Here is a 25,651-nt window from a genome sequence, read left to right as displayed (position 1 = left end):
ATCGGAGTGTCTATACTGAGAGCCAGATTGTATTTCTGTTTATAAAACCATTTTTTGTGACTGTAGATTTAAATAGGCTACCCTGGAATGCCTGTTTGGTGTAAGAGAATTGATTCACAATAATACACATTTAAAAAGATACAGATATAGTATAACACAGCTAAGAGATAAAAAAAAATCTAAAGAAACCATTAGTAGTTAGTCGCTAAGCTACATATTTTTAGCTCTTAAAAAGCAGAAGGAATGAAGGAAATGTAGTTCCATGTCAGTCTCAATTTAAATTTATATCACCAAACAGGTAAAACTGAGGATATCGTTTTGAAATAACATTCTTATATCCACACACAATGGATCTTTTGAGACTAAAAGCCAATGCATGCTACAGTTAGCATTGTTAGCCTCACAGTGTGCCTTAACTCAGCAAACAAGCTAAAGAAACATGAACTTTAAAATAGCAACACTTACAGCATTAGTTTCCACCACACCTGAGCTTTAGTATATTTGCTAGTAAAATTCAGGTATCCTGCAGGTATGCGGAGGTGAGTCTTGTGGGGAGATGGAAGCGCAGAGAACGCCGCCGTGCCGGCGTGAGCAAAAAGAAGTCGCTCAGGTTAGTTAGTAGATAGTTTAAAATCATTCGTGGTCAAAAGCGAACAGGGTTTAGAGCCAGGGAGACGAGAGGGAGTCTGTGATCCAAATTCGTAGCAGTTAAACAAGTCCAGAAGTCGATAACATAAAAGAACCGTGAGTGTGAAAATCCAAGGCGTGAGGCAAGAGCGATGTCGGAAAAAACAAAGTGTGGTCTAGATGCCGAAGGCAAGACATGGCGAGACACTGAAAAACTGGTCTTCGAAAGGCACACAATAATTTGTCAAGGCAGTGTTGTTAGTGCATGGCTCAAATAGGAAGGAAAAGTGATTACTGATCTAGAACAGGTGTGCAAAATTGAGAACGAGGTGGTGGAAAGAAAGGAGTAGGGTGGATCAAGGGCATCCCACCCATCCCCAGAAACGCCACCTGGCACTCTAGCAGGCGCCTCAGGGTCGAGACCACGCCCATGGCGGCAAGACTTGAGGAGTCTAAGGATGGTGAAGGCTTCACACCCGTCTATGAGGATAGAGGTCAGGCCAACCAGACAGAACATGGGTTTAATGACACAACTGATCGTGAACAGGACAATGAACTTAAACGGTGGTGGTTAGCCTGAAGCTGGAAGGAGCTGACAGTGCATTGTAATTTGGCACAAGCCTGCTGCCAAGACCTTCTACAGTGATGGATGAAGTCTTGGGCAGAGGAAACTGCAGCTTCCTCTTCCTGGGATGGAAATAACGGTGGCTGATAACCAAGGCAGCAGTGGAACGGGGACATCCCTGTGGAGAAGATGGGCATATTTTACTCAGGGGAGGAAGCGGCTCCAGGAGGCTGCATCCCAAGAGGCCATTAATGACTTCTCAAGTTCCTGGTTCATGCATTTAGTTTGGGCAGAACCGTTGCTTTAGGAGTGAGAGGGTGGCTCCAGGGCGGAACGCCAGTCTGGAGCTATGGGCCCAGTCTAGTACTTGGGGTCTTACTGAAGCAGGAATGAAGAGCATTCTGGGGGTAACATTACTTGGGCCTGGTTCCTGTTCAAGGGTACACTGGATCAGGTTTTCCACATCCAGTCACTAGTACCCACAAGGCATGGGGGGAGGATGGTTTCTGTTGTTGGTGTGCGCCGGGAGGTGGAGAACTGCCGGGAGAGGGTGTCGGGTTTGACATTCTTTAAACCCTGCCAGTATGACAGTGTAAAATGGAAATGGGAGTCTGTCTTTTGGCTGTCTTTAAGTAATTAAGGTTCTTGTGATCTGTCCATACAAGAAAAGGGTGTTCTGCTCCCTCCGGCCAGTGCCTCCATTCCTCAAAGGGCCAATTTGACTGCCAAGAGTTCCCGGTCCTTAATCTCATAGTTTCATTCCAGGGGTGTAAGTAAGAAGAAGAGTGTGTGGGAGAAGAAGAAGCAAGAGTGAAGCTTGTTGTCTTTGGGTGATCTTTGTGAAAGGATGGTACTACACTGGTAGTGTAGTATATTTCTACGAAAAACTGGAGGGAGGGGTCGGGGAAGGTGAGGATGGGTCTTGTTTGCCAGGGAGTTCCAATAAAACAGGATCTTGGTCGAAGTGAGTGTTGTGAGTGGAGTAGCAACCATGCTATAATTTTTAATGAAGCGATGATAAAAGTTGGCAAATTCCAGAAAGCCTTAAATTTCGCGTCTGGATGATTGTATTGGCCAGTCAGTGACCGCCTTTACCTTGGTGGGGTCCATTGGCCAGTGGGGGTATTGAAGGCAGTCTTCCACTTATCTCTCTCTCTTATTCTTATTGTACCAGGTGGTAGGCATTTCTCAGGTCAAGTTTGGTGAACATATGGACACCCGGACGAGAGAGAGAGTAGAGTCTGTCCTTGGGGGAGTGCCAGGGAGGAGGTCAATAGCGCAATCATAGGGGCGGTGAGGTAGTAGAGAGACAACCTTTGATTTGCTAAAGACCCATCGAAGGTCATGATACTCGGTGGTTACTTTGGCTAGGTTGGGGATCTCCTCTTGGAACGTGGGCGAGGTCCGCCCTGTGGTGGCTGAGCGCAAGCATGATGAGAGGAAGGTGGGGGTTGAGAACTGTAAGGTAACGAGGCCGTGCCATGAGTAACAATGAATGGTTGACCCAGGGGAGTGAGTGGGATCTTGAACTAAGAGGCTGAGGAGGTGGAGATCAGGTTTTGTTCAGCCCCAGAAACACTAAGGCATGGGTGACATAGAAGCGCACAACATAGCCTACCTGGCCACAGTAAAAGCAGGCACCATTGTACCTCCGAGTAACTGAAGTATTGTCGCCTGGTGTCCTGTGAATAAATGGTTGAAAACCCTTCTCATCTCATCAGTAAATGTTTTATAAGTGAAGCAACAGGGACCTGGGCATCTCACAATGCTGGGAATGAGTAATGGTACAAGCGACCTTGGATCGTTCAGTGGAAAATGCCTGCAGTTTGAGGATGAGGGAGCACTGAGACCAAGAGGAGGTAAGGTGGTAAGTGGCATTAGGGTTTCTGCGATGGTTTGGAGCATGAAGGTGATCTGCTTGATTTCTTGTTGGTAAAGCCATTTGGGCTTTACAAGACACACAATAATCTGTCAAGGAGGTGTGGTTAGTGCATGTGATTTACTGATGAAGAACAGGTGTGCAGATTGGAGAACGAATGGAGCAGGGTGGATCATGAAAGCGGAGTGCACAGGTGATCATGACGGGGCTGTGGTTTGGCGGGTCATGAAACTTTTAGAGTTACCAACCTGAAAAATAACAAATTAACAAAGAGCACCTCAGATTAGAGCCATTATGAAAGCTTTACATAGTATAAGAATGACACATCTCAATATCAGCTGTTCAAAGGAGATTATTGCATATTTGGGATGCCTTTAGCATTGTTTTACATAAAAATCCATGGAATTAGAAGATGTGTCCAAACCCTAAAGAAAAACTAAGGAAAAAAAAACAAAACATGGTGACACCTTAGTGGAGCTGAGGCCTGAGTCAGAGCAGGGACTTACCAGCTTCTTTTTTTAGGAACATTGTGTGGATGTCACAGAAAAAATGAATTTGAAGAGTGTAAATTTTTTATAAGCACGAAAAAAGACTTTTAAAGATGAAACATTAAACAGGGTTTGTTTTTCTCCTTTTTCTTTTTTCAAATGAACAAAAAAGAGATATTTTTTGGATATACCGTGTGACTGTCCAAAATGTTTTTAAAAAAATGTGAATTTTGCATACAGTAATTGGTCAATTTAAGCTCTAATTACCCTTGTTTTTCCTGGCAGACCATTACTACCATTACTAGACATTACTAGTTTGCAGCTCCCATTCAGTACCCTACTCAGATCACCCTCTTTAAAACTAGGACTTGTCTTAAAACTGTAGAAAATATGATAAAATATATAATAAAAAGTGATACTTTTCTGGATGATTGTTCTAATAAGCAAAAAGCAGTAGAATAACCAAGTAATAAACAGTAAATGCTTGGTTTAATAGGATAACATACAAAATAAGAAGGCAAATTGTGTCTCTGGTCTTAGTCATGGCATTTACTATTTTGACCTCTTGTGTTGATAATGCTACAGACACCTCCTTAACATAAGCCAAAGTAGTGAGGGCAAACATGAAATAAATTCACCTGGAAGAAAAGCCAGTGGAAAAGAAAAGAACGTACGGCACAAAATATACACATTTGCATGTTCTGGCACACTGCCATGTGAGCCATTAAAAACCAAGATTTTATTTTTTTGAACGCTAACAAATTTGGAGGATCTGCTTATTTTTAGCTTTTAGTGGACTCACCGTTTATTACCGTTGCTTGTCACACTTTCTCTGCCTACTAGGATTTCTACTTTGAAATATCTGCAGCGCTGGTGTCACAACAGTATACAGCATGGCTGGGTGGGGAGGGGGTAGCATACTTGCTGTTCTATATCAATCACAGTGACACTAGCCGATCAGGAGCGTCTGTTAAGGCCCACAAGCAGAAGTTGATGGATAGCTGTTTCCTTCACCGCCCCTCGTGTTCCATGAGCAAGGTGTGGAAAGGCTGGCTTAACTGTATAAGCCTCAGGAATAAGCACATAATAGCTTTCACACTCCCTGGGTGGTAGTTCTTGCCTGATAACAGAGAGCTGTAAAAGACAGTTAGCAATTGGTTGTGGCTTAATTAGGGAGAAATAGGGAGAAAATTAAATAATAAAGTAAATAAACTAAAGAAATCTCACACCTGCTGATATTCAGTACTGGCTTCCTCATGGAGCAATTAGCCATGGAACAACCTTAGGCCAAAATATTGGATAAATCAGAGTGTTTTGGTGATGTTGAATAGTTGACTTGTGGGATTTAATCCATTATGCAGTTCTTTTGATCTTTTGTTACAATAAACTGAATCGAAGGATAAAATTTTCTTTTATTACTGCAACAAATTGAAAATCACAGTGCCCAATCATTGAACTAAATTTAATCAACAGCCCATCTATGAATAGTCTCTTCTAACATATGAAGTAAAGAAGTCGTATGTCTACAGTTTCTAATGGGTAAAAACGTTTGTTTTTTGTTTTTTTTTACCCAGTGTCTGATTTCAGACAGCTCTTTAATCTAAAACCCCTCTTGCGATGTTTACCATGCCCTGGAAAAACACTTTGTGTCAGCTATGTGACATATCACATACCACTTGCCACAACTCCCCGCTCACACACAACATACAGCGGGTGTGAGAGTGACCATCTTCCTGTGAGTTGAGTTGGCAGGTTTTTTGTCTTACCTGATGTTTGTGTGGAGATTATTATAGGCTTAGATAAAGGCCATAATGCTCCTTCCCCCGTTGGCTTCTTCTGGGGAAGGCTAAATGTGTTTTATGAGCCACTTTCTATTCCCTACAGGGCCGTGAGGAGTGTACCTCCCCTTCTCTCTCCATAATGGCGATGACTTTTTAGCAGTTGAGGGGAGGATGGGAGGTAAAAGGTATTTATATTCAGCCATGTGGTTAAAGAAAGGTCATGGGATGCTCTACCCTAGGTGAAAATGGTTACTTACAAGAAAGGGGATGGGGGAATGTAATAGTTGTTTTTTACTTCTATTCTTACTTTGGATAAAGGTAATATATCCAAAAATCAGTGTATGCTGATGTCTATGACATGGTGGATAAAAGACTGCAGAAATCAAGTCAACCAGGCATCAGGTGTCACCGCATCAGTTTCATTACACACTTGGCACTGATTTAGAAGAAGTAGTTGAATTAGAGCTTATGATATCTTGCTCAGCTTCTTTCCTCGTTCACACCGCTATCATGTGTTTCTCGCTTCTCTTTAGGAGCAAAATGAGACTAAGTACACATTTCCTCTGCTTATTAAGTTGGACAAATGTGTTATTTGTCTCAGGGTTCCTAATAAAATAGGTTGTAGCACAACTTCATCCGAGCTTCCTGTGTGGTGAAAAACTGCCAAATAGGTCAACAAATCTGTTGGTTGTAGCGACAATATAATTTTAAGCCAGAGATAAATAGGGTTTTGATATACTGTATTGTAAAGCGTTCATAAAAATGCTTAACACCATCTAATTGCTTACCTCAGGGCAGTTAGACAACATGTTGTCACTTTACATTGAGAAGAACTGGCATATTTCACAGGAAGACACAATTCATCGGAAACTGCAAACAACCAACAGACCGATGTTTGCGTAATATGTGATGAGAAGAGATTGTGAAAATGGTGTTACAACAAAAACAAAACCGTCTCCAAAAACACCAAAACACGATGATCTGTAAGAGACACATAAGGAAACTTGTCTAATTCAGTGGTTATATACAGTACTGAACAAAAGTCATGAGCCACCCCTCATTTCTTGACATTCTGCTTTTATAGAGCCAGACTTTCCTCTATTTTTAATGAAGTCTTGAGGAATTGTTCTACAGACATCCTGAAGGACTTTCTTGCTTAGATTTTGGCCGGTTTTGGGCTTACATTTTCAGTCCAGTCCCTGTACCCGACTAGTTTCAGATTAATGTTTTTGTTTGTTAAGTCACACAATGACCTATAAATTATTCAAACATAAAAAAATATCTAACTTAAGGCATGAACCAGTGAGAAGCAGGTGCAGATGACTGATGGACAGCCTGGTGATTAGTACACTTTTGATGCTGAATGCTGAGTGGTTGGAACTGACGAGAGGAGGAAGTGAGGTTGCTGGTGAAGTTGTTACATACAGTAAACAACCAATTTTTAGATTGTATCTTTAGGTACTCGCAGCCTGTCAGAGTAAAGTGTTTGTTACCATTTATTTCATTTCATCTACATGAATTTATGAAGTTTAATACAAAGAAATGAGGGGTGGCCAAGACTTTTGCACAGTACTGTAATCTTACACTGAAAAACTAAAAATGCAAAAGTCTGGCTCTATGAGACTATCGGATATATATCCAGCCTAGTAGTATTATGAAAGTGTCTTAGTGCTGATCTAAAAAACATCAGATTTGTGTGTTCATACGTAATGTAAATGTAGCCATATTCAGTTCAACAGCATTACCTCACTCACTCACTCACTCACTCATCGTCTATACCGCTTTATCCTGTATTTAGGGTCGCGGGGACCTGGAGCCTATCCCAGGAGGCTTAGAGCACGAGGCGGGGTGACAGGGTGCCAATCCATCGCAAACAGCATGACCTATAGTATAAGCTGATATTGCTTATATACAAGAGTTCCACAAATAGTAGTTATTATCAACAGATTATGATTTGTATTTAGAGAGGGATTTGGGATTTAGCTTCGTGTTAAAAGCTAGTTAGCTTTGTAGTTATCGTCAGTCGTAAATAAAACAACAAGGTTCAAAGACAGTTCTGAATGACTTAGAAGCAATTACAAAGGAGACAAAAGGTTGTTTAAGATAACATAACATTACTACATGTGTTTTTTCCCCGAAAGTGCTCTTGTGACTGGTTTTGAATGTGGGTTTTGGTAGGCAGCTGCTCTCTCTGCTTTCCACTACTGCAGACCCACTTTTACCTATTCTGGTGACCAACAGATATTGTAATTATTGATTGTTAGAACACATGTGCCTTGGAATGATACATATATTTAAATGTCCCAGTGCTGTTACTATGTGTTATCTTGTGTTATTACTCGTGGAATGCATGTCGACCAATCAGATTACTCAGTCGGAACTAACTGTTGTATAGATAATTATATTGATATCGACAAATTGATTTTACTCTAACTATAAGGTTCAACAGTAAGTGTTGCAGTAGACAATGGTCTAGACACACTTAGGTATAAAGGACTAAATAGATGTATTTATAGAAAAACACCTACAGAAAAAAAATGTCTCTTTTTATGCTGTCACATTGTGATCACTCTCCAGTGTGTGCCATATGTTTGTGTTTTTCACGTTTTATCTCCCTATGAGGCTTCATCTGTTCAACAGTTCGACACAGAGCAATCCTTGTTAGGAGGCCATATTGTCCCTGTTCTTTCTCGAGTGTGAGCGCACTGTGGGAAATGAGAGTAGGACTTTCTGTTTTCTGCCACATTGGAAATGTACCGTTCTGACTGCACTTAGCTTCCTCACATCAAAGAGGAGTGACACAACATGAGAACAGGTTCGAAAGCAAAAGAAAAAAAAACTGTGTTTGTTGTGGGCAGAGCTATAAATAGAAGAGAGGCAAAACAGTGCCGTGTTTTGTCTATATGCAGATTAGATTTTAAACACAGGAATTGAACTCTAAAATGAAATTGTTGGTTTGACGCAAAGTAGCTTTTAGCGACACAGTTGGCCTTTGCTAACAACTTAACTCTGTGTGTTTTAGAGAAAGAGGCAGTCTTTGGCAAGTCGCCAGTCCTTGAGACCACCAGCCAGCCTCCAGTATTCACATTATGACCGATAATAACCTCGGATCAGGGCCAGGCTACAGCCAGCAGATTAGTGTTAGGCGAGGAAAGAGGAAGCACAATGCAAAGCCTCCAAGAGCAACAAACCACATGTGTTCATGCTTGAACATGCTGAGTGAAGCCTGCAGTAATGTAAGTTAATCAGTAATGAATGCATTAATCTTTGCTTTAACCAAAGCCGATAGGGGCGAATGATCCTCTGATTCTCTGGATTAATTATTCTCCCCATGGAGCCATTCGCTAGTCCAGATTCAGGCTGGTTTGGAATAACATTACCTCACTACTTAAAAAGAAAGAATAGTGATGCCTTGATGTGGTTCTTTTATGGTAGTTATGATGTTATATGAGACTTTCAACACAAGTGCAGTGTCTTTCATCATCTGATGCACATATGGGTAAAGATCACTAACCGCAGAAATAGATTAAATTCACACATTGGGTAGTAGCTCATACGCTTGTATGGGGGGTGTAATTAAATACTGATCATCAGGGCTTCTCAAGGTGTCATCTTTAGTGACCTGGACACTAAACGTGTGGGATAAGTTAGTATTATATAAGTTATGGTATTATACTATAAAAAAATGTTTGGGGAAACTTGGAAACTGTGGTCCTAAAATGGGTGATTGGAGATCTCTTAAACTCTTGGGGGGAATGCATTGTAAAAAAAAAAAAAAAAATTGAGAATAGAAATGACATCTCTGGTGTCACACACAATGTGACAAGAAGTCACAGGATAGGGACTAAACAGCTGTGTGTCCATAACAAACCACTTGTTAGTGAGGCTCAATGGAGGAACTCGTCAATTTGCTAGTAAGATGTTAGTAACAATGGAAAAGATCATGTGATCGGATGAGTCCAGATTGACCCTATACCCTATTATGGGTGCATAAGGATAAGAAGGGAAGTGCTTAAAGCAATGTGTAGTGCCCTCTGTATAACCTCTGGAGGCAGTGTTATGATCTGGGGTTGCTTCAGTTGGACAGGTCTAAGCTCAGCAACGTTATTTGGCAATAAAATGAAGTCAGCTGATAAGCTAAATGTACTTAAATGACCAGGTTATCACATTTGTGGAGTTTTTCTTCCCTGGTGGCACAGGCCTATTTTAGGATTCAGATTGTGAAAGAGTGGTTCTGGGAGCACGAGGAATCATTTTCACACACTGTCACAATGTGACACACATGAACTGGCCACCACATTGTGAACAGTGTGCAAAACTAAAAGCGGTCAAACGAAATCTTAGAATGTGAAGCTGAATGTTTAATAGTCAGGATGCTGTCATACTAGTGTAACATACAGTGATTGTCACAATTTTGTTTGAGATCTATCATTGAATTTCCCAGCCTGTCTACTTTATGGCATATAACCACTTGCCACAGACCATCTAATGGAGCGTAAAGCAGCCAGTGTAGTGTTGCAAATAAGCCCTATCTTCTGTGAAGCAATGCTAATCTTTACTGCACAGTCCCTTAGGGACTTCTGCATTGAGAAATTTGTTATCAGAAATCAGTTACCACACTGTGTATGTGCATGAACACATTGTTCATCTGCAGCTTAATGCAAAAACAATAAAAACGTAAAAAGGTGTGACATCTGATGCATCATGTGTGTGCTTCAAATTGTCACCTGTACTAATCAATATGTATCCCAAGTAGTTGCAGTTGGTACTGAAAATTGAAGCAGACAACACATGAAAGTGTTTTAAAAAATAATAATAAAAAAAGCATTAAACAAATAAAGCAGTTAAAATGCAACTGCCCATAATTTTGCAACCGTCTACAAAGAAGACATGTTAAGGCAATTACATCGGCAATTACATCGGCTTTTTTTGTGTCTTGGGTTTTATTGTTTTTTTTTAACCGTAACTCTTGTGTTTATATATATATGCACCGTATATATATATATATATATATATAGGTCAGGGTTTTTAATCCTGCTACAGGGAAGCACTTTGTTCCTCATGCATAAGGTTCCTTAAAATGAAATTGCACATGAACATACAGTAATGCGCATTTTGTAAAAGAAAAAAATAAAGCATGGAATTCCTCCACAGTAAGCGTTTGTCCTCTCATAGGTACCTTGTGACATGTTCTCACATGCCAGAAATTGAGTATAGATCTTATCTGTGCTGGTTTATACTTTATGTGTAGTTTGAATGTTGTTAAAGGAGCTATCTAATTATTTTTGTTTGTGACGAGGGTTAGTCTCGTTGTACACAGGGAAGTAGGTAAAAGGGCATAAATGTGGTAAACAACATATCACTTGCAAAATCTTTATTTTAGTTTTATTTAAGACCAAATCAAACTAATATTAAGAGTATTAATTCATTCACTATGTGTGATATGACACAAATTATTTATAATAATTTTATCATTATCCAATTTTTCTAGTACTGTAATGTCTTTAAAAATCTAATAGATAGAAACGTAGATTTGATTCCAGTAGTTTGTTTTTTGGACTGTATTTGATGTCCGCATACTAAATAAAGATAAAAGTTTATAACCTTTAGAAATAGACAAAAGGCAGTTTTATTATTATTATTTTTTTTTTTGCAATTTACAATTTGCAACCATGAATCTCACAAATAAACTTGTTCCCAGAATGTCACTTTAAATTCACAAGAACATGGTGGCTTAAGAAAAGATAGGTACTCGGGTTGCACGATTTGATCGATAAATCACATTTTGATTATTTGGCAAATATTGCAGTTGTGATATAGACTGTAAGACAGAGACAGACAGACAGACAGACAGATAGATAGATAGATAGATAGATAGATAGATAGATAGATAGATAGATAGATAGATAGATAGAAAGAGAGAGAAAGAGATATTGATAGATACTTCAATAATCTGAAAAAAAATTACTGACCAAAAGTAAAAAAAAAAAATCTAAGAACAGAAAGCTACAATATATATATATATATATATATATATATATATATATATATACACACACAAACATACACTCACCTAAAGGATTCTTAGGAACACCATACTAATACGGTGTTTGATTCTACGTGCCATTGATCCAACAAGGTGCTGAAAGCATTCTTTAGAAATGTTGGCCCATATTAATAGGATAGCATCTTGCAGTTGATGGAGATTTGTGGGATGCACATCCAGGGCACGAAGCTCCAGTTCCACCACATCCCAAAGATCCTCTATTGGGTTGAGATCTGGTGACTGTGGGGGCCATTTTAGTACAGTAAACTCATTGTCATGTTCAAGAAACCAATTTAAAATGATTTGAGCTTTGTGACATGGTGCATTATCCTGCTGGAAGTAGCCATCAGAGGATGGGTACATGGTGGTCATTAAGGGATGGACATAGTCAGAAACAATGCTCAGGTAGCCCGTGGCATTTAAACGATGCCCAATTGGCACTAAGGGGCCTAAAGTGTGCCAAGAAAACCTTTCCCACACCATTACACCACCACCACCAGCCTGCACAGTGGTAAGAATTCATGATGGATCCATGTTCTCATTCTGTTTATGCCAAATTCTGACTCATTTAAATGTCTTAACAGAAATTGATACTCATTAGACCAGGCAACATTTTTCCAGTCTTCAACTGTCCAATTTTGGTGAGCTTGTGCAAATTGTAGACTTTTTTTTCCTATTTGTAGTGGAGATAAGTGGTACCCGGTGGGGTCTTCTGCTGTTGTAGCCCATCCGCCTCAAGGTTGTGTGTGTTGTGGCTTCACAAATGCTTTGCTGCATACCTCGGTTGTAACGAGTGTTTATTTCAGTCAAAGTTGCTCTTCTATCAGCTTGAATCAGTCGGCCCATTCTCCTCTGACCTCTAGCATCAACAAGGCATTTCCCCCCACAGGACTGCCGCATACTGGATGTTTTTCCTTTTTCACACCATTCTTTGTAAACCCTAGAAATGGTTGTGCCACGCTCAAAATTGCTAAAATCACCTTTCTTTCCCATTTTGACATTCAGTTTGGAATTAAGGAGATTGTCTTGACCAGGACCACACCCCTAAATGCATTGAAGCAACTGCCATGTGATTGGTTGATTAGATAATTGCATTAATAAGAAATTGAACAGGTGTTCCTAATAATCCTTTAGGTGAGTATATATATATATATATATATATATATATATATATATATATACATGTATGAGAGCTGTAAGACAGTGGTAAGATGTGCTGTAGGTGTGACAGAAGAGTTTAAGGTGGAGGTGGGTCTGCATCAAGGATCGGCTCTAAGCCCCTTTTTGTTTGCTCTGGTGATGGACAGGATGACAGATGAGGTAAGACAGGAGTCCCCATGGACTATGATGTTTGCAGATGACATTGTGCTCTGTAGCGAGAGCAGGGAACAGGTGGAGGAAAATTTGGAGAGGTGGAGGTATGCTCTGGAAAGCAGAGGAATGAAGGTTAGCCGCAGCAAGACGGAATACATGTGTGTGAATGAGAGGGACCAAGGAGGATCGGTGAGGCTACAGGGAGCAGAGGTAAAGAAGGTGCAGGATTTTAAGTACTTGGGGTCAACGGTCCAAAACAACCGTTGGAAAGGAGAGTGTGGAAAGGAGGTGAAGAGGCGGGTACAGGCAGGTTGGAATGGGTGGAGAAAAGTGTCAGGTGTGTTGTGCGATAAAAGAGTATCAGCGAGAATGAAAGGAAAGGTGTACAGGACAGTGGTGAGACCAGCGATGCTCTACGGCTTAGAGACAATGGCGCTGAAGAAAAGACAGGAGGCAGAGTTGGAGGTAGCAGAGCTAAAGATGTTGAGGTTCTCTTTGGGAGTGACAAGGATGGATAAGATTAAGAATGAGTTTATCAGAGGGACAACCCACGTTAGATGTTTCGGAGATAAAGTCAGAGAGGCCAGATTGAGGTGGTTTGGGCATGTTCAGAGAAGAGATGGTGAATATATCGGTAGAAGGATGCTGAGGTTGGAACTGCCAGGCAGGAGGTCTAGAGGAAGACCAAAGAGGAGATTTATGGATGCAGTGAGAGAGGACATGAAGTTAGTTGGTGTGAGAGAAGAGGATGCAGAGGATAGGGTTAGATGGAGGCAGATGATTCGCTGTGGCGACCCCTGAAAGGGAACAGCCGAAAGACAAAGAAGAAGAAGATATATATATATATATATATATATATATATATATATATATACTCACCTAAAGGATTATTATTTCCCCACTCACACATACATACGCACACTTATTCTCATGGGCAATTTGGGAACGCAGATTAGCATAATCTGCATGTCTTTGGACTGAGGGAGAACACTGAAGTACTTAGAAGAAACCCACCAAGCACTGGGAGAACATGCAAACTCCATGCACACAGAGAGGGGAATCGAACCTGGCTGGGAATCAAACCTGAACCCTGGAGGTGCAGGCTGCAATTGCTAACCACTAAGCCACAGTGCCACCTGGTCCATATTGTGATTTAGATTTTTATACAAATTATTGTGCAGAACTGATAGCTACTTACTCAGTACTGGAAAATATTTTAATGATTTTAAATTTTTAAATCGCAAAACTCAGACTTCGATTTATTAAGATCCCAAATAACTATTATTAATTTGCCTGAGCAGTGGGATTAATTGTGTGTACAGCGGGTTGCTGTGTTGTGGTTGATTAACCATGAGTAATTATGTGAATGACATCACAAACAGCATTGCAGGAGGACACAGTATGTAAATCGTGCTCTGTGCTCTTTGTTCTCAATAGCTGCAGTATATGGCGAGTGTGGATACTCCAGGAAGAAGTGGTTTTAGGACACAAAATATGATTTAGACTTAAATTTAGATACACTGGCTCATTATTGAGATCAATTTGCTATAATTTTGTCTATGACCGATAGAAACAGGCTTCCACAGAATTAATGCATGCCCTTTACTTGTACTAATTTGCATGTGAAGTCTAATAAAATGGCCTTTTGAATAAATCAGTTTGCTTATGCACTGCTCTATATTTTGCACCTTTTTAGGTAAAAACATCCCACACTGCATTGTCATTTTAAACCAAACGCACAAAATGTCTTATTTTGCCCATGTCAAAGACTGGTCTTGCACAATGTAACATTTATTACAATTCAATGATTCAAGAACTTCCTTCTCTACACAAGCTTCCTTATGCAGTGCAGTTTGCATATTCTCACAGATGCTATGGTAGAAAATAAGGAATTAATTACAAATGAAATAAGTCTCAGTAACTTTTAAAAATTGTAGAGGATTTTAGGGAGTCTTATGTTTCTCCATTATACTGCATTGTACTGTAGCTGTTAAAAATGCCATATGCATATACAGGATACCGAATATATTTTTATTGCAAAGTTTTTTTTTACAAAGGTATACAAATACATAAAAAAGATCTAATAATATGAATGTACATATTATTCATGTGTTTCTGAACAAAATGAACGACCTTAGCGTTATGAACAGTTGTAACAGTTTGTTCTTTATATGTGCTGTGTGTAGTGCATAAATGTTTGAACATGCACAGCTGTATCGTTATGTGTTATAAGTGAGGACCTTAAGCCAGGAGGCAAAATGTGTCTCATTATTCAGGAGGAAATGAGCTTTATAGCTCACTGGCTGTAAGAAACCATAGTTGGCCTCCTCCTCCTTTTTTTTTCTTTTTTTCTCTGCTCTCTGAACAGATGTAGTCAGTGTTTTAGGGGGAATTCCCATATGCTTGTTGAGCTGCTAAAAAAACACTGTAGATGTCTGTTTAACCAAATGGCAGGTTAAACTGGATTTTAAAAAAATGCTTTTCATTAGGAAACCTGGATTGTAAGGTAAAATTCCATTACAGGAGCTGTATACAGTAGCTATTCCAGCGCTACAGTAGTTTAAAATGAGCCACTAAAGGATGTTTATAAAAAAGATTTTTAAAAATCACACATTGTCAAAGTTTTTTCAGGTTTAATCTCAGTTCATGTATCGTCTTGTATAATTTTGTTGTTGTTGTTGTGCAATGTACCATCGCGGTAACCGTGTGTAACGATACAACAGGTGATGGATTAATGATCCCGTATTGAGGACAAAAGAGAACTGCGGAGGAGTGAATGTGTAACACAATCAGTTATTGTGGTTATTTCTCCCAAGTGAGGGTTGAGTTTGAAACTGGAGCCACATCTCTGGCTCGGTGGCAGTGAGCGTCCACGCTCCGTTAAAGACAAAAGGCCAGATGTCTGTAAAGGCAGTGGATTGCATTTCCACAGCCGCCAAAACACTCATTTGTCTTGTGAGTTTGGATGGTAGAGAAAGTTGACTCGTCTGTCCAGAGATGAACAGCAGATGTCAGCAGTCTGTCTGACTGGCTAGTTGCCATCTCACCCATTTATTCATTTACCCTCACGCTAAAACCCACCCAGCAAACCTTCACATCCCATCCGTTCCTGGCCAGGATATTTACATTTACTCATAACCCAGTTCACACTCCGCTGTCTTGTTTACCCCAGAATCTGAAATACATCTACGCTTGGTCTAACTGAAGCTTTTCCAATAAGTCCCACACCAAAACTCCGCCATAGGTAGATTGCTATTTAACCCTCATGCCAAAAAAACCATCCACTCTTGGCCTCGTATTTTACCACAGCAACAAAAACCAACCCACACACAGTCTTCTATTTTACCCCATGCCAAAACCCACCGAATCATAAACATAATTTATGTATCCTTCCAAACAGGCTTCTGAGGGCCTGGGAAGGTCAGGAATACATTTTGGGGGAAGGGAATCTGGGGGGGGTTGGCAGTCACATTTTGAACTTGGGATGACCAAATACCACTTTAATGCCCTTTCCCCCCTATTTCTAAAATTCACATGGGTAGCATTTAACCCAATCTAAAAAACCACCCAATGTACCCATTTTTAAAAAATCTACCGTATTTTCATTTTTCCTGCAGTATATACATTTACCACGTCCCAAAACCCATTAACCTTTTTGTCCATCGGTTTATCCCATTTTCAAAAACCTTTATCCTAAACATTTCCATCCATTTCAGAAACCCACCCACATATATCATGCGTTTTTACCGCCATATAAATTACCCCATGCTTATCACCCTTATTTGACTACACGAGAAAATCACATTTATTCTGGCAAGATTCAGTTTACCCCACTGACAAAATTTACCCACACTTATGTCCGCAGTATAGACGTCAAACAAAAACGACAATTTGAAGCAAACAAAATGCAATAGGTTGAGTTCACTCTACCAACAAGATCAATTTTGTATACTTTTTGCAAACAGATTTAGCCTGATCAACATTAAAAATATTTCAAATATTCAAATTGTATAGACCAACCATTAAAAAACGTGCTTAACCACATCGACAACTAGTGCATTGATCTGCATGCTCTTTACTTACTAGACATAAGACTTGCTGGAAATTATGGCAAGGACCTTCAAAACCTTGTATAAACATTTTTTGTTATATATGTAAAATGATGTACTATAAATTTTAACTATCTATAGCCTTTTAACTATCTGTGATCAACTACTGATAATAATGCATTTCATCTAAACCCACCCATGCTTGAACAAAGGCAGAGCCGTAGAGCATCGTAACCCAATCACTTGTTATTTTCCAGAGGTTGGTGTTATGTTTGAAAGTGGAGCCATGTCTTAAAGAGTTCAAAGAGACCCTTGAAGACAAAGAGACAAATTTATGTGAAGGCATTGCTAAAGGAGGTTGCCTGTTACCCCTGACACCACCAAACACTACCCCTTCCATCGCATCCCATCCATGTTAAGCCTGCTGTAAATAAGGGAAAGCACTAAATGTGATCATAATGCAGACGGAAGCCCTCAGGAGACTCTTATTTTTAGGTCCGGGTCATTTTTACCTTCTGTTAGTTTATTAAATGAGCAAGAACAATGTTTATGTGCCTTCTGTACCATCTTGGTGTAATAAGAGACTAAAGGAGGACTGATGTGTCTGTCACAGTGTATAGCATTTCAGCTTATTAATAGGATGTTTTATGATGTGTTACATACTTCAAAAAAAAAGAAAGAAAGAAAGAAAAAAGACTCAATTCTTGTCCATCATGCATGGAGTCTTTCTGTACAGTACCAAAGAAGCTATTATACAATGAACTTGCATTTAACATCCTAATATATTAAACATGGTACTTGCATTCCTGTCAAATCTGTTACATTCAATCACCAATTGCTCTCTATATATTTTAATAAGTATCTCATGAGTACAGCACTATGCTGTGTCTATGACTTGAGAAAGACACTAATGACATGACTTGAGGCCTTAAATTGCAGTTTTGCGTAGTGGCAATACATCAGGTCCTTATTGCACTGGTTCTAATGTGTTTGTCGGATGTGTATTATATCTCACCGGTACGTGGGGTATTAGCGGGTTAATTAGGAGCTGTTCAGGGATGTCTCTCTGGCATTATCTCAGGCATCTGTCATGCTGAGATGCTTTGCTGTATGCTCACCGTGCTTCTCCAAGGTGACCAGGAAGTAATCGGGGAAATGGGGGTCTTTGGAAAGGGAGAAGCTGTCTGTGCTGATTTCTACCACAGCTCTAATAACGTTGTTTCCATCACGCCAATGGAGTCGATTATGGAGATCAAGAAATTTGTCAATCTGAGCCTGTGGGCTGTTTGCTTCACCCATGGATTTGGGATTGGGATTACGTTGATGTGCTGTCGGCTCAGGTGTTCTCATGAGGGACGTGAAGCAATTGATTACATCCTTCACACCTCTTTGCCTTCCTATAATAAAGATTTGTATGCCGTTCGAGAGAACCTGAATAAATGACTGGGACAATCGGTTCATGCTTTTGTTCTTTGTTCTACATGTATCCCAGTGTGACTCCTGACCCAGACCCAGAAATGGTTTACCTCAAGAAATTAGTTCAAGTCATTTACTTGGCCCTAATTCAAAAAACAAAGAGCCAAACAGGATACAAAATAAAGGAGCCTGTGATTTGCTGTTATATGTGCTAATAAGTGTTTTTTGTGTGTGTTTCTTTACAGGAAATCAGAAGAGGAGGTAGACATGGACAAAGTGACTGCAGCCATGGTGCTGACGAGTCTGTCCACAAGTCCTCTAGTGCGCAGTCCTCCAGTTAAAGTTAGCGGTAAGTGCACAGTGATGCTATGCTATACACTCTGCTCATCTGCTCAGTCTTTTTATTACAAGCAGTTTAAGAGATAACAGCGCTGTGTGGTTTTGGTTCAGCAGTTTCCTGTTTTTCGCTCTAACATAGCCTTGACACTGAACTAAAGTTGACCCTCCTGCATGACTTAGCTGCTACTTTAACCTTTTACCAGGGTGTTCATACAGTATTCACTGTTTACTGTAGGTACAGAACTACACAGTAAACATTGCATTAGATTTGTTGTTATTTAAAATAAATCTTATTTATATGCCATTTAAAAAGTAGCATATTATAGCAGCTCAAGAGATATTAGAGCAGTTTCCTGGGACCTGGAAATTGTAAAAACAGTGTATGGTTGAACATAATATTGATTTGCTTTATGTTACGAAGGTTTATGGTTAATTCTAATGCTAGTTTAGAAACATTTAATTTCAATGATTTGTGCAAGCATCTTCAATTTCTTTGCATGAGGTTATCACTTTTATCACCAGATGACATGCAGTGACTACACTGCCTTATTTGTAAAGACAGGAGAGCACTATATTATTATCATATATAATGGATATTTATGAATATGCATCAAAATTGTCTTTTTATAATTCTAAAGGTTGTTCATTTAACATAAACTGGTTAATATGCTTAAATGTAAATAATTTTTGTGTTCACCTAGGAATCACACTCATATGGTTCTTCCCCAATCTCTTGCTATGAACTGGAAGTACATTGTTGTATAGGATGTCTTTGTATGCTGTACAGTAGCATTACATTTTACTTTACTGGAACTATGAACATCAAACAAGTAGTACTCAAGTGTACATATCCCTATCCTAAACCCCACTGAACACCTTTGGGATGACTAATACTGGTTGCTCAAGTGTAACCAGGACTTTTGAAACAGAGCACAGTTATGAGAGTAAAAACTACTTTTATTTCTCTACCGAAAAACATGGTATTGGTGCTAAAAAGTCTCCCGATTCATGCTTTGTTTTTTGTAAATATGCATACACAATATTTTTATCAGATAAAAAGAAACATTTGCTTAATAAATTTGTATGCCCTATATGTATTGTCGTAATTTATTATTATTATATATATATATTTTTTTTTATCTTAACTGTCAGTCAGATGGAACTTGGCCAATTTAGATTTTATATGAAAAAAACATAAACCTGAAAAAGTGTATTATTCTAAAATTTAAAATTGTTAAGATATTACAACATGAATTTACATGGTTACAGACACTACAGATTTTTTGCTTTTTAAGCTTTTACCAAAAATCATCTCTCATGCAAATCACTGAGGTAGCCCTAAAATGTTAATTGTATACTGTATGTGTAACAATAATTATAAGCAGATTACAAAAAGCAATTTTAACCAAGTTAATTGTAGTTTCTATGTTTCATGGCCACATACCATAAGGTGTGTGTCATGATCGGGGTGTTGTGGCAGGTGTTGAACGCCGTGGGCGGAAGGAGCAGGCATAGAGGCAGAGGGGTGGTGTAACCAAAAAAAGAGTCTTTTTAATGATAGTTAAACAAAGTATAAATAAAGATACAACCAAAGAAACAAACAAACTTAAATGATACTTAACTGTGTGCTAACAGGAGCTCTCTGGCAAGACACAGACAAGGGGAGAGACATAACACGCCCTGCGGCGAGACACCTAACACGCCCTGCGGCGAGACACCTAACACGCCCTGCGGCGAGACACATAACACGCCCTGCGGCGAGACACATAACACGCCCTGCGGCGAGACACATAACAGGGGGACAAACACAACAGGACATAAACGAGGTGTGGAGCTGAAACGAGACACTAGGGAGAACAGGAGACACTAGAGACACTGGAGACACTAGAGACACTAGAGACACTGGAGACACTGGAGACACTGGAGACACTGGAGACACTGGAGACACTGGAGACACTGGAGACACTGGAGACACTGGAGACACTGGAGACACTGGAGACACTGGAGAGGACAGGAGACACGTAACGACGAGACGAGAGACCAAGAGAGGGACAGGACAAGGGCTAAAGACATGGCAATCAGCTAGGCATGGCTTCTAGCTAAACATGGTTAAGCATTGCTTAACCATGGCAGTTAGCTACACATACACCTAGCTAAGCATGTCTTCAGCCCCAACATGCACTAAGCTATACTTACCTACTAGCTTAACCACACTAGGGAATAGGGGCACAGAAACATAGACAAAGACTACCCAGTGGCTAGGCGAGGCAGCCCTCCAAGGCTAAGCGAGGCAGCACTCACAAGCTAGTCGTTACTCCGAAGCCCGGAGGGACCGCACTCTAAACCTAGGCACACTGGGACGCTAGGGGGAGAGGAAACACAGACAAGGGATACCCAGTGGCTAGGCTAGGGGACCCTCAAAGGCTAGGCTAGGGGACCATCAAAGGCTAGGCTAGGGGACCATCAAAGGCTAGGCTAGGGGACCATCATAGGCTAGGCTAGGGGACCATCAAAGGCTAGGCTAGGGGACCATCATAGGCTAGGCTAGGGGACCATCAAAGACTAAGCTAGGGGACCAGCAAAGGCTAGGCTCAGGACACATCAAAGGCTAGGCTGAGGACGCATCAAAGGCTAGGCTCAGGACACATCAAAGGCTAGGTTCAGGACACATCAAAGGCTAGGCTGAGGACACATCAAAGGCTAGGCTAGGGGACACCTACAGGCTAGGCTCACTGGGCAACTCGGGGGAGAGGAAACACAGGATAGCTAGAGACACAGAAGGGCTATGGCTAGAAGCATGCTAGTACTGTAACTGTACTATAAACTCAACATAGCATTTAGCTAATCATGCTCCTAGCCACACATACACCTAACTGCTTACCTGCTCTAGCTAACCACAGGAACACAGGAGGACAGGACCGAATCAGCTCCACTAACACAGACACACAAAACATACACAGAGACATTGCCAATAAGAGAGCCCAAGTTAACACAACTAAAATCAAAATACAAATTAAACAAATAAAAACAAACCAAAATGCCCACATAACTGACAGTGGTTATACCCAAAAATGCTCGACCCAGTTTCCCAGTCTAAACAGCTATTTATAGATTGGATGATGGCTACCTCGGTTCAGGTGTGCACCGCATCACCTGACCGAGGTGCCTGCTGGGAAACTGAGTCGGCCAACAAAAACTACAAACTAAAAACAGTGACCTCTAGTGGAGGACCCTTACAGTACCCCCCCCCTTAAACCGCTCCTCCGGAGCGCTATTGGTGGTCCCAGGGCACTTCCCTGGTGTCCCTTCACCCGACCCCGACGGGCTAGCTCCCCTAGTCAACTGTGTGGCGGAGGCAGCACCGGATCGCTGTTGTAGGCCGGGCGGAGGGGGCAGCACTGTATTGCTCTGAGAAGTAGAGCCCCTGAAGACAGTGCTGTGTTGTCCCCCAATCCGGGCGGCCGATGCAGTACTGGCTTTTCCTCCGCCGTGCAGCGGTGGGTGCCCGACATCGAAGCCGGGTGCTGGACGCTGTGCTGGGGTGTCGCTCCGAAGGCGGTGAGCCTTGAATAAGGGCTACTGGACGAAGGTGGGGGCCTCCACATGAGGCCTGCTGGTGTTGCTGGGACCTCCTCGAGGCGCTCGGCGGCTGCTGCTGCTGGGACCTCCTCGAGGCGCTCGGCGGCTGCTGCTGCTGGGACCTCCTCGAGGCGCTCGGCGGCTGCTGCAGCGGTGGCCTCCCCGTGAGGCGCGAAGCGTGCTGCAGCGGTGGCCTCCCCGTGAGGCGCGAAGCGTGCTGCAGCGGTGGCCTCCCCGTGAGGCTCGAAGCGTGCTGCAGCGGTGGCCTCCCCGTGAGGCTCGAAGCGTGCTGCAGCGGTGGCCTCCCCGTGAGGCTCGAAGCGTGCTGCAGCGGTGGCCTCCCCGTGAGGCTCGAAGCGTGCTGCAGCGGTGGCCTCCCCGTGAGGCTCGAAGCGTGCTGCAGCGGTGGCCTCCCCGTGAGGCTCGAAGCGTGCTGCAGCGGTGGCCTCCCCGTGAGGCTCGAAGCGTGCTGCAGCGGTGGCCTCCCCGTGAGGCTCGAAGCGTGCTGCAGCGGTGGCCTCCACGTGAGGCCTGAAGGGTGCTGCAGCTGTGGCCTCCACGTGAGGCCTGAAGGGTGCTGCAGCTGTGGCCTCCACGTGAGGCCTGAAGGGTGCTGCAGCTGTGGCCTCCACGTGAGGCCTGAAGGGTGCTGCAGCTGTGGCCTCCACGTGAGGCCTGAAGGGTGCTGCAGCTGTGGCCTCCACGTGAGGCCTGAAGGGTGCTGCAGCTGTGGCCTCCACTTGAGGCCTGAAAGGTGCTGCAGCTGTGGCCTCCACGTGAGGCCTGAAAGGTGCTGCAGCTGTGGCCTCCCCGTGAGGCCTGAAGGGTGCTGCAGCTGTGGCCTCCACGTGAGGCTGCCGCTTTAGTCCCAGCCCCCTCTGCTATGCCTTGGTGGTCGAGCATTCTGTCATGATCGGGGTGTTGTGGCAGGTGTTGAACGCCGTGGGCGGAAGGAGCAGGCATAGAGGCAGAGGGGTGGTGTAACCAAAAAAAGAGTCTTTTTAATGATAGTTAAACAAAGTATAAATAAAGATACAACCAAAGAAACAAACAAACTTAAATGATACTTAACTGTGTGCTAACAGGAGCTCTCTGGCAAGACACAGACAAGGGGAGAGACATAACACGCCCTGCGGCGAGACACCTAACACGCCCTGCGGCGAGACACCTAACACGCCCTGCGGCGAGACACCTAACACGCCCTGCGGCGAGACACCTAACACGCCCTGCGGCGAGACACCTAACACGCCCTGCGGCGAGACACCTAACACGCCCTGCGGCGAGACACATAACACGCCCTGCGGCGAGACACATAACACGCCCTGCGGCGAGACACATAACAGGGGGACAAACACAACAGGACATAAACGAGGTGTGGAGCTGAAACGAGACACTAGGGAGAACAGGAGACACTGGAGACACTGGAGACACTGGAGACACTGGAGACACTGGAGACACTGGAGACACTGGAGACACTGGAGAGGACAGGAGACACGTAACGACGAGACGAGAGACCAAGAGAGGGACAGGACAAGGGCTAAAGACATGGCAATCAGCTAGGCATGGCTTCTAGCTAAACATGGTTAAGCATTGCTTAACCATGGCAGTTAGCTACACATACACCTAGCTAAGCATGTCTTCAGCCCCAACATGCACTAAGCTATACTTACCTACTAGCTTAACCACACTAGGGAATAGGGGCACAGAAACATAGACAAAGACTACCCAGTGGCTAGGCGAGGCAGCCCTCCAAGGCTAAGCGAGGCAGCACTCACAAGCTAGTCGTTACTCCGAAGCCCGGAGGGACCGCACTCTAAACCTAGGCACACTGGGACGCTAGGGGGAGAGGAAACACAGACAAGGGATACCCAGTGGCTAGGCTAGGGGACCCTCAAAGGCTAGGCTAGGGGACCATCAAAGGCTAGGCTAGGGGACCATCATATGCTAGGCTAGGGGACCATCATAGGCTAGGCTAGGGGACCATCAAAGGCTAGGCTAGGGGACCATCATAGGCTAGGCTAGGGGACCATCAAAGACTAAGCTAGGGGACCAGCAAAGGCTAGGCTCAGGACACATCAAAGGCTAGGCTGAGGACGCATCAAAGGCTAGGCTCAGGACACATCAAAGGCTAGGTTCAGGACACATCAAAGGCTAGGCTGAGGACACATCAAAGGCTAGGCTAGGGGACACCTACAGGCTAGGCTCACTGGGCAACTCGGGGGAGAGGAAACACAGGATAGCTAGAGACACAGAAGGGCTATGGCTAGAAGCATGCTAGTACTGTAACTGTACTATAAACTCAACATAGCATTTAGCTAATCATGCTCCTAGCCACACATACACCTAACTGCTTACCTGCTCTAGCTAACCACAGGAACACAGGAGGACAGGACCGAATCAGCTCCACTAACACAGACACACAAAACATACACAGAGACATTGCCAATAAGAGAGCCCAAGTTAACACAACTAAAATCAAAATACAAATTAAACAAATAAAAACAAACCAAAATGCCCACATAACTGACAGTGGTTATACCCAAAAATGCTCGACCCAGTTTCCCAGTCTAAACAGCTATTTATAGATTGGATGATGGCTACCTCGGTTCAGGTGTGCACCGCATCACCTGACCGAGGTGCCTGCTGGGAAACTGAGTCGGCCAACAAAAACTACAAACTAAAAACAGTGACCTCTAGTGGAGGACCCTTACAGTGTGAGTCTAATTTAAAGCATTTAAACAAAACCACTGTTGTTAGCACATTTGGGGAAAAAATCCTTAATTTGGCACAGAATGCTTTAATTTAGGCAACAATTTTACAGGTCATGTGCTTCTAGATTGATCACTTTTGGGATCGATAAATATATAATTTGCATTTTGAATTATTATAGATTGAAGCGAGACAGTATAACACTGAAAAAATGGCCATTTTGGGGGCACATATAAAATAATTTTCTCAAAATGGCTTGAAATGTTTAGTAAAGCAAGATTGGTGACTTCCATGATGAATAAACTTCAAAAGTAGTTTCTTTGGCACACACATTTTCTATATTATATGTATAACTTCAATATTTAAATCAATACTAATACTGTGTTTATGGCTGTATATAATCTCCCGCCACACTATTGCACTTATTCTAGTGTTTCACTGGTGCTGGGATACTGTCAAGGTACAAGGTCTTCTTAGTATGCTGGAGCCATGATCAGACTGCCTGCTTCACATCTTAAATGTTGGCCTCCCAGGAACTCCTTTAATGGCCCAAACATGTGGAATTGGCTTTGAGCGAGATTAGGAAAGTACAGAGATTTGGCAGTAACTCCCATCCAAGTTCCTGTAAAGTAAAAGTGGTGGGCAATATGAGCTTGTACATTGTCCTGTATTAACAAAAAGCTTTTGGTGCTCGATCCAGGCTGTTTTATTCCCCGATACTGTATGAAACAGCAGAAAGGTCATGAGTTAAGGGTCTCATCACCGTATTGTGCTTGAAGTCTTCTGTAAATGTCAATCGGTTTTACGTCTATATTGACTAGAAATTTCACCACAATTCCCGGTTTGACTTGAACGCCCC

General features: G+C 42.2%; 1 protein-coding gene across 4 annotated transcripts in view; it reads left to right on the top strand.

Moving 5' to 3' along the window:
- Positions 1 to 25,651, top strand: part of znf704 (zinc finger protein 704) — a 68,382-nt gene that overhangs the window by 24,957 nt on the left and 17,774 nt on the right. For all 4 annotated transcript variants that reach the window (XM_053492387.1, XM_053492386.1, XM_053492385.1 and 1 more), the window contains exon 4: positions 18,411 to 18,514. In XM_053492387.1, the coding sequence (XP_053348362.1) occupies positions 18,411 to 18,514 (104 nt within the window). The remainder of the gene's footprint in view (positions 1 to 18,410; positions 18,515 to 25,651) is intronic.

Source organism: Clarias gariepinus, chromosome 3, assembly GCF_024256425.1.
Source record: "Clarias gariepinus isolate MV-2021 ecotype Netherlands chromosome 3, CGAR_prim_01v2, whole genome shotgun sequence".
NCBI classification, from domain to species: Eukaryota; Metazoa; Chordata; class Actinopteri; order Siluriformes; family Clariidae; genus Clarias; species Clarias gariepinus.
This window is presented reverse-complemented; position numbering and strand designations above follow the sequence as displayed.